The following is a 10,538-nucleotide window of genomic DNA, read 5'->3' as shown; positions in this document are numbered from 1 at the left end:
TCGTAGTAAAAAATAATAGCTTCTTGCAGGTTCTGGAACAGAGCAGTTTATAATTTCGATAATTAATGAAATTTTTCGGTAAGTTAACGATGAATAAAAAGTAGTCGCAAGCCTCTACCGACACAAACAATGATGCCAACGTTTCTTCATCTTTTTAGTCATAATTTTGCGATTTAATTTTACCGATTTTTTTCGGTAACAGCAAAAATGAGTTACAGAATCCCACTACAGGTAAGTAAAGGAACACAGCTAAAAATTGACAATGTGTACCCAGCTTAACGGCTTTATTCGAAGTGTAATAAATCGATTTTCTACAATTGAAAAAACCGATTAATCGATTACCTTGATAAATCGCTCAATCTACGTATCCCTTATCACTTCACCCATCTCCGTCATCCCTTTAATTTAAATGTCGAAAAAATTCTCCGTCTCCGTTAGTTTTTAGGAAAAAAAATTAAACAAAATTGAAGTTACATTAAAGAAAACAAAGAAAATAATTACAAATCATTTAACAACTATTCTGCAATTAGAAAAACATTAATGTGAAACCATAATTCGAATAATAACAAAGTAATCAAATATTGAAGTGGTGATACTATATAAGCAAAAAAATCAGCAGCAAGGATACAAATTGCAAATTACATATTGTAGAATATAGAATGGAATCGGAAGTGACCTCCACAGATGATGTGAAAAAAGATAGTGGAGTAGCACCAAACAATGGCGATGTTAATCAGCATCACACAGAACAATTGGAAAATCCAAATCCGATTCAAAATGATTCATCATCCTTTGAACAAACGGAATCCATCAATAAATCTGGGGCCTCACCCAAATTGCAAACCGAAGAAAATAAAAATGTTAAAAATTTATTAAACGGAAACGAAGCACCTGGTGAATGCATGTATTTCTTTGAGGATGAAGTATTTCGGATCGACAAGAAAGGGCGTGTTAAATTTGGTGTCATCACTGAAACGCAAGTTGATCAAGATGAAGATTTTGAAGATTTATTAGCAAAAGGCGAGGTTCGAGTGGCATGGTATCCCAGAGGTAGCTATGAAGTTAATTCTGAAAGCTCGGTAAGTTAATTATTTGTAAAACACTTTTTCTGTTAACAGTTATGCAATTTTATATTTTTTAAGCGTATCAAAGAATAACTGTAAATTTTTTTCCACATTCCTGTAATTGTTATTGTTGTAGTTTACAATATTGAAATGGGAAGGGGTGAGAGAAGCATGTTTAAGGGAATGTAACAAAACAACAACCACGACGTCTGTATAGAATATAGGAATAGTGGAAACATAACTGTCAAATTATATTTTGATATTTCTCATCGCAATATTTCAAAGCCATTCATGAGAAACATTAGGCAATGGTTTCGTGGCTAGTGTCTTTTTTTATATATCAATATAAAAATGTATAGGTATTTCAAATTTTCACAGGTTGTTAAAAAATTATTATTGGAGACAAACTTCCGTTATTACAAGTCGGATTTTGTTATTTGAAACATGTCTTAAATATTAGAAAATCCATGTATCTATGTCTAGAGGTTCGACACCAAATAATAAAACCAATTTCAAAATTCACAACTGTTTTAATTACCAAGAATATCGATACTTTAAATTGCCCTGCACATACCTGGCTACGCCCATGCCTTCAAACCTACTAATTAAAATATGCTAAATAATAGATAATTTAAATAAGTAATAAGGAGGTATGTCGAAGCGACTTTCTACGTGCCCGTACTATAAGTTTCACATGAAATTAGTCCTGTATCAGGAAACCAAACAGTTTAAAATGAAGTTACTTTTCTGTCCTTAGCCTTGGGTAGCTGTTGGAAGAACTGTAGGGTTTGACATTCTGGCTCAGAGAGTGCTTCTTTGCCTTGGAATATGTTTTCTAATGATGAGTCTCCATACCACGTTTTGTTTCATGCCTTTTGACTATCCCATAGCTGAGTTAAGAATCAACGCGCGTTAGGTTGTCAGAGGAAGTTGAATAATATGCACATCTCTCACGTTGTGGTCTTAAGACGCACCGACATCTCATCGGCGTAAATCAAAAGTAGTGTGATGAACTCTTGAGTTCCGTATTTTTAGGGAAGATGGATGTAAATCGCGTCGAACTTTCTCTATATACTTTAGTTTAAGAATGTGCTTCCTTTTGTTTTAAGGTCTCCTATAATTTGTTTCCCGATTGATGTTGTGGAAACTCTGTTAAAAATGTTGAGATTATTAAATTACGAAAATTGCAATTATTTTTGCATTCATACAAATCCTCAAAAATTGATTTAATTAAAAATGTTGTATGGAACCAAGTTTAGTGGCTATCATTCTCTGTTGAACGTTATAGCGAATGTGGACATTTCTTCGATAGTTGAAAGGAAGCGTACATTTTATTAAGCTAAGACGTACCTCTCAAACAATATAAATCATAACCTTATAATTTTATTATAAAATACTAAAGAATAGATTAAGTTGCAAGCAGCCCGCCAAAAAGACCTTCGTTTTACCGGGCAAGGAAATTAATTTTTTCCTAAGATTCTAAAGTTGTCAGCTCAGTCACAACTTTGTCAAGTAATTGTGCATATGGTCAATTCAATGCCTCGTACAACTCAAATCTAAAGATAAGCATTTTGAATGGGTGTGGTCAACGGAGAATTTTGCAATCTTTTGTATTAAAATAAGGCATCATCATGATAGCTCTGCTAATTAACTTAATTAGTATCACAAACAATGACTTTAACCATAATAAGGCAAAAATAAATACCGTGTAAGTTTTAAAGAAGAAAAGTTTTACGCTATAAAATTTCCTTAAAATGTATTTTCAGATTGGTTTAGTTGATCGGACATTGATGCCCGGCGATGTTGTTCGACGTCTGGTACGTGGTAAAGAAACACAACGAGGTTATTGCCGTGACATAAATATGAAAGCTGATGTCAGAGTCCTGGGCACAAAATATGTTATAACGAATGTTAATGCCGAACGTGTAAAACCTCTGTGTCCTTGGCCAATTGATAGTGCTGTGTACCTTAATTCCTGGGTTGGCAGTATAAAGGATGTGGACAGGAAAGCAATTCTAAGGTAAAATGGAAATTTGAACAAATTACCATTTTTAAAACTTAATTTTTGACCATTTTCATAGAACCATGAACGGATGCCGCATAGAAATATCTTCCAAACATTTGTACTTGTTCGAGGATATGGGTCGAAGTGGAGAATCTTTTTATCCTGGTTGTACTATTACGGGATATATACCCCCTTTGGAAGAAATTAAAATATTAACACCCGAAATACCCTTGACCAAATATAAAAAACGAAAATTGCATTCAAAAAAGGTAAATATGTCTGAATAAATGAATGCACTTTTATTTAAAAAATTCCAATTTTTAGTTTATTGTCGAAAGAGTTTACACAGAATCAGTTTGGGTTCATTGGCAATGTAAAGCTCTGTCCGACGAAACAAGTCTACAAGCCATAACGCTACAGCCTCATCCATGTGTTACTGGCGAAGATCTCTTAAAATTGAAACTTCTAAACCTTTTCGAGGCATGTACGCTACAAATTGGCGATGAAAGTTATTTAACATATTCGTCTTGTGATACCATTATGAAAAAATCCGACTGGGAAAACGAAATGTCTACAAAATTTAAAATAATATTTGAAAAACAAAAGCAAGAAAACCTATCAGTGTTACTAAATCCACCCACAAATAATGGTTCGGGTCCGGGTGTAGAAGGGACTGGTGGTGGCGGCGGTACGATGCATCAGCATAGCGATAAATTAAAGAAGAAACAAAGTCTCAGTCTGGATGAAAAGTCTATGCATAAATTCAAAAGAGGATTGTTTAAAGGCAACGACAAATTAGGCAACAATTATAACAAAGATTCAGGTGGTAACAAAAAACAGTCGACTCCACCATCTCCTACGGAGAAAAAAGACGATAGCGAATGGCTGTCTATTGATGAGGGAGATGAAGACGATGAAGATGATTTCGATGTTGAGGAAAGTCTTAAACTCCACAATGCCAATGATGATGCTATAAGTACAACTACAACTATATCAACTGGTTCAAGTCCATCGCGTACCAGTCCCATAAATTTGACAAAACGTCAATTGAAGAAAGCCAAGAACAAAAAGACTTTAAAAAAGCCATTATTAAGTGAGCTGAAAAAAGAATTTACACCCAAAGAAGGCTGCGAACTTGCAACAGAAGCTTTGCTGGTATATAGCACAGCAACGGTTGTGTGGCAAGATGGCACCGTCGAATGTGATATACCTTCAACAGAATTGTATCCCATTCATCATGTAGATAATCATGTAAGTTGTAGAAATAACTTACCTCCAATAAGAATTTCATATTAATTTTTTGTTTCATTTTTCTACTCCGTTATAAGGAATTTTTCCCCGGCGATTTTGTTATATCAGGAATTGAAGATGCTGAAGTTAATTATCGAGACTATGGTGTAATCCAGACTGTGGATCATGAAGGTAGAATTGCTCATGTTAAGTGGTTTACTACATATACTTCAGCCGATGAACCAAAGTAAATATAATCAATCATTATATCTACGATATGAAATATAAAAAACATCGTTTTTTTCTCATGCACATTTAGACCCGCTTTTAAAGGTGAATCGGAGGTTAGTGTTTACGATTTAAAAGATCATCCTGATTTCCAATACCGCCCTGGTACTATGGTAATACGCGTTGCTAATTTTGTGGGCGATGATGCGAAATGTACTGCCGGACAAATTATTGATAATTTCATTGATGGTCGGGTTAAGGTATGGTGGGTTGATGGCCACATTAGCATGTGTTGGCCCCAAGATCTTTTTGAAGTTGGTCAATATGATAACGGTGATTGGGGTCAAGGTTCAGAAGATTCATGGGAAACGGAATCGGAAAATAGTGAATTTGGTGCAGCCGGAAATAGCAGCAGTTTGAAATTGTCAATGTCGCAATCTCACGTTTTGTCTAATATTGAAAAGGCCCAGCAGGCGGTGTCACGTTTAGAGGAAATTTTCAATATAAGTCCAAATTTGCAAAATCCAGAGGTAAAGTAAAATGATCGGTTAAATATAAAGATATCCCTAACTTTATTTTTTATAATTTTAGGTTATGCGCAAGTTATTGGCAGTTTATAAAGGTTGCCGTTATCTCGATCGTTTGTTGAACACAGACTTTTTCCATGAAGATAATTTTCTGGTAAATGAGTAGCGGTGTATTTGAAAATTTTATGTGAAATAAAAAAGTTGCTTCTTTCAGGGTCTAATTGAACGTGTTCGTCGCGGTGGCAATCACGTCGATCGTGTCCAAGAACAAAATCGCTTATTTAACGATGGTGGAGGAAATACCGCTGCAAGTTTGAGTCCCAGTCCCAATCAACATCATCCGCAACAACATTTTCAATACTATAGTGCCATTGTGGCTGTGAATAATGGGCAAAAGCCTTCAGTACAATCAACGGAACACGTACAATCTTTTCCCGGTTTACCTTCCAAGGAATATGCCCCAAAGGTTCTATTCAATATTTCTTCCACGCCTTTTAAGTGTTGTACTAGCAGTCAAATGGCCAATTCTCCCAGCCAATTAAGTAACCCATCCAATAATATAAGGCGACGTTACACCCCAGCCACTGGGTCTCTCCAGCCTACTCCTCAGAAAAGACGTGAAAACGTGCCAACAACAGACAAGCGCGACTGTGATCATCAGAATGTAGTAGCTCAAAGTGAAACAGTAAATGTTACCATAGCTAGTGAAATATCACCCCACAAAAACAAACAAATCAATGCCGAGAAGCATCAACTCCTTAACTCGGCCATGCTTAACATTGAAAAGGCGTATGAAAAGACAAGTCAATTAAAGAGTGTTAGTGGTGCCAGTGGTGGCGGCAGCAGTAATATGAATAATGCTTCAATGTCGCAAGATGACTCTGGTAATTATTCTCGCAACGAAAACTGTGATGGCAGCTCTACAAGCTGTACGAGTTCCTCCGATCTAACAAATATCGATACCAATAATTCAATAACCAAAGTAAACGATAATCAAAAGTCTGTATCATGTAGCAGTATAGAATTGCCGGAAGATGTTGCCCCCGAATTAGTATGTGTTCGCCTCTGTTCATTACTCAAAGAACAATTGGTAAAATGTTTAGATGAAATACGCGAAAAATACTATAAGGATGATCAATTGAATTTGAGTGAAATATTCGATGTGGATGATGAAACATTGGAAACAGTCATTGACTTTGAAAGTACTCAGGAAGATGGAAATAGTGAGATTAAGAATAAAAAAGATGTTGAACAAAACAAGAATGATGATGAGAAGGATGACGACGTAGACATGAAGTTACAGTTACCTGTCAGCGACAACGGTGCTAAATCCAACGAGCCATCATCATTGGTGACATCTTCACCTACTGCAACAGATGATAACAATAAAGCAATGGAAGCTGGTCTTCAAGTGCTTAACTCAAGTAGTGAATGTTTCCAGCTTTTACCCTCGGCTCCAAAGACACATAAATACCATTCAACCCTATTTCATCCGAATAATACGCAACAATATTATAAGGCTGTGCAAAAGGAACATCGTATGTTAAAGAGTTCATTGCCATCTGGGGTATGGGTAAGGTATGTAGGGATGTATTTTTTTCTTTTAGAATATACTAACTTTGGCGATTCGCTACACCGAATAAGGTAAAATATATTTTGATACATTTATTTGTAGGCCAATTTTCGTCACACATTCCAGCTTTCATTAAAATCGGTTATATGTATATAGCGTGTTTGGTGCATCAAATACATGAAATCGAATGAAAATATTCCCATATCTATATATATTTGTATAAAAAACCTAATTTTTTTGGAGGTACCTGCGATTCTGATGCTATATCTTCGGATCAACGCGGAATTTCAGAAATTGTTATAACCTATGCTACTTTCAGCCCATGTAGTGATATACTCGAAAATTTTCAGGAAGATCGGTTCAGCGGTTTTTAGTCCATAAACTTCAAACAAACGTACAAACATTTTTCTACTTTATATATAAATTTTTTCCAAAGATGGCTATCTAGTATTGAGAGTAAATTATATGTTTGTAGATGACTAAAAAGGTTTGAAAGGACTACAAGCCCTACTCATTATAAAAACTTCCCAAGAGCAGGATATAACCTGCTTTTAAGCGCAAATTTAAATACGTTTGTGGAGGTGGTATAAGAAATAGTGGTCCTAGTTATTCCTCTGGCAATAAAGAAGGCAAAGCATTAACTTCAACAAGATGACTGTTTTGATTGAACCACCTCAAGGCTTGACCGGTTTTTGGAACTTTCTACAGTAAAAGCGTGGATTTCTTTGTACATTAATTTTGTTATACCCTTCACCATAATATGGAGGGTATAAATAAATTTGTCATTCTTGATCAGCATAACTTTTTAAGTCGATATAACTGTGCATCCACTGATGCAAAAGTTTCTACTATTCCCGATTTTCAGTATTTTGAAGCCTCGTTATCCCACCGAAATGGGAAATGTGGTATTAAAACTTCGTTGGGCGTATAAAAATGCCTGCAAAGAATTGTCGGTTAGGTCCACGTTTCGGGAAGTTTGTACGATTAAGCACATTTTCCAACAAAAATTTCTGAAATGTTGTATTGACGGTACAGATCCAAAGGAAAGGCTCCTTCTTAAGACACTTTCCAAAAGAAAGGGTGCTTCTTAAGACGTTTTCCAAAAGAAAGGGTACTTCTTAAGACCCTTTCCAAAGGAAAGTGTGCTTCTTATGATGCTTTCCAAAAGAAAGGGATCTTCTTAAGATCCTTTCCAAAAGAAAGGGTGCTTCTTAAGATGATTTCCAAAGGAAAGGTTGCTTTAATTAGGCGTTTGGTATCAGATTCACCACCTGAAGAAGATTTTTAGGTTGTCAGAGAGGAAGAGATTGAATCGTATGAACACCTATAGTTGTAACCTTCAGAGTCAATCGGATGTCATGGTACTTTTGAGTCCGACTTTCGCCCGGGGGAATGAAGGTGTGGGAAATTCTTGAGTTACGATTTTTCTAGGCAAGGAGAGGGGAAATATTGGCCAAAAATTTGGAATGGAAATATGGCTTTTATCTTATTCATAAGATTGAATGCAAGCTCCATTTCACATAGAAGCACATCCATTTAGACTTGCTAGGCTATCTTACACCAAAGGAATAACTCAATCTATTTCTTCAAAAGTCATATAAACGAAGTTTTTATATAGCCCCCATAACACGGTACCTCCCGATATTTGGTAGTTAGTCTCACTTGGAGGTCCAGGTTTTGACCAACCGAAATGGCTAAAATCTGGTTTCAATATAATTTATGGTGGAGGTTATGAAACGTTTGGACCGGCTGAACTTAAAACCCGTTTTTACTTGTTGACTTTTTGTACAGAAAGTATCCAAAGGAGTGGTCTGATATAGTCCTCCGATATCACTGTTTTGATAGTGTCATAGTATATATGCCTTCTTTAGGCCTAAGGCTGAGGATATAAATTCCAAAATCACTTTGAGATCAAGCCCTGTTCGTGTCACGAAATCAACTAAGACTACAGTTCTTTCGCCGTCCAATATAATTCAGTCTGTATTTTGATTGTTAAAATATTTTTTTATTGTTTCTTTTTTTTTACAGAATTTTTGAGGATCGTATGGATTTGTTAAGTGTAATGATTGAAGGTCCCAAAAAGACACCATACGAAGATGGCATGTTCTTTTTCGATATGCAATTGGGCCGTGATTATCCCAAAAGTCCACCTCTTTGTCATTACATTAGCTATTGTTCAGATCGTTTGAATCCAAATCTTTATGAAGATGGCAAAGTTTGTGTCTCACTTTTGGGAACATGGACTGGAAATGATAGTGAAATGTGGGGTCCTAAGAGTACTTTGCTACAGGTAATTGTGTCCATTCAAGGTCTAATACTTGTACCCGAGCCATATTACAATGAGGCTGGTTACGATAAACAAAAGGGTAAGTAACGTTTTATCAATTAACGAATTAATGTTTGCAGAATTATCCTAATATCTCTTTTCTGTATAGATACCCAACAAGGTCGGGAAAATTCCAGAATGTATAATGAAATGGTTATGATTAAAATGGTTCAAGCTACAACTAAACTTATTCAAAATCCTCCGGAAATATTTCGTAATGAAGTGCTCACACATTACAAGCGTAATGGTATGAAAATGTATGAACGCATCAGGGGTTGGATGGAATTATCCAAAGACAGTAATAAAAAGTCGTTGGAAAATAATGAAACGGATGAAGGTTTGTTGCAAAATATTAAAAAAACAAATATTTGTAATATTTTGTAATTTTTTTTTCTAGTGAACTTGTCATCTTCTCTAAACATGCCTGATTTTCCTTTGGTACCAGCCAGTCGTGGATTCTGTTTAACATTGGCCGGTCTGCTTGAAACGTTTAAAAAGAAATTGTCGTCATGCATTGATGATGCAATTATTATAGAATCTCCCAAAGTAAACGAATAGTAATAATTAACAATTTTTTAATTTAGTTCAAAAACAAAAATAGTCGAATTAACCAATTATAGGCCTTCTTTAAATTAAATTTTTGGTGCTAATGCCTTTCTTAAATTTAGGCACCAAACAAATATTATATTTCAAGTTTAAAAATATCGAATCTTTAAAATATAAATTAACACGAAATATGTTATATTTAATTATCTGCATCACTAATTTTTCCAAAAAAATGTATTTTGCTGGACTCGATGATTTGACAATTATGTCTCAAAGTATTTCCCCCCAGCAATTAGTGGTGTAGGGAGGTATAGCATAGTCGACTTCGAGCGTTATTAAATCTTTTTCACTTGTATTTTAAATAAATTTATTCCAGAAGTTTAGGTTATGGTATTAAACTAATAATACTCAATATAAATTGAATCGAATTGTCTTCAAAAGTGAATAGGTTGCTGCGCAATATAATAATAAATTAAAAATATAAATATTTTATTTAAATACCTATTTACATATATGATATATTTATTTTTTATTTAAATTTACTCACTCAACAATTTTTCAAGTTGCAAAAATATTAAACTTATTTGCTTTTTTGTAACACATACGCAAAAGAAGGGATGTCACCAGAGTTTGCAATAATAAAATTAGTTTTCGTAATTGTTGCGTCCATTTAAATTAAAAAGAATACAATTTCATGTATCTTATATCAAACTAAATTAAAAAAAAAAAAAACAGTATTAACATGCAATCTTTGCACTGCATTCTCCATTTACAATATTGGCAAAATTTCGTATTATTTTAAGATTTTTTAATTTCATTTTCTTCACATTTTCCTTAAATATTACTCGCAGTATTATCATATTTAAAATAATTGCAAAGTAATATTACATTCCCTGTAATTAAAAGGATTTTTAAACTTTCCCCAAAAAATCAAACATTTGCAAAGCAAAATGTATTTGTCATTATCTATATTTATTTTAATGTGTATTATTTATTGTATTCGAATAAGTTTCGAGCCACTGTTTGAATTTTCGAAATT

General features: G+C 34.4%; 1 protein-coding gene across 1 annotated transcript; it reads left to right on the top strand.

Moving 5' to 3' along the window:
- The first annotated feature begins 313 nt into the window (after window positions 1-313).
- Window positions 314-9,702, top strand: LOC141388669 ((E3-independent) E2 ubiquitin-conjugating enzyme UBE2O). The gene is made up of 11 exons (XM_073958816.1): window positions 314-1,079; window positions 2,831-3,084; window positions 3,146-3,338; window positions 3,394-4,320; window positions 4,398-4,546; window positions 4,619-5,057; window positions 5,119-5,208; window positions 5,269-6,632; window positions 8,656-8,993; window positions 9,063-9,290; window positions 9,351-9,702. Exons 1-11 carry the CDS (start codon window positions 660-662, stop codon window positions 9,509-9,511), a joined length of 4,563 nt encoding a protein of 1,520 aa, XP_073814917.1. The 5' UTR covers window positions 314-659; the 3' UTR covers window positions 9,512-9,702.
- Window positions 9,703-10,538: the final 836 nt, after the last annotated feature.

The sequence above is a fragment of the Musca autumnalis genome, unplaced genomic scaffold (genome assembly GCF_047663935.1).
Source record: "Musca autumnalis isolate F117 unplaced genomic scaffold, ASM4766393v1 scaffold_1, whole genome shotgun sequence".
NCBI lineage: Eukaryota > Metazoa > Arthropoda > Insecta > Diptera > Muscidae > Musca > Musca autumnalis.
This window is presented reverse-complemented; position numbering and strand designations above follow the sequence as displayed.

What these genes read in the sequence shown, in the direction of transcription:
- LOC141388669 (XM_073958816.1), top strand. Translation starts at nt 660, where the DNA reads ATGGAATCGGAAGTGACCTCCACAGATGATGTGAAAAAAGATAGTGGA. An exon ending in AAGTTAATTCTGAAAGCTCG is followed by an intron (nt 1,080 to 2,830) that starts GTAAGTTAATTA and finishes ATGTATTTTCAG; the next exon opens with ATTGGTTTAGTTGATCGGAC. An exon ending in AAATAATGAAACGGATGAAG is followed by an intron (nt 9,291 to 9,350) that starts GTTTGTTGCAAA and finishes TTTTTTTTCTAG; the next exon opens with TGAACTTGTCATCTTCTCTA.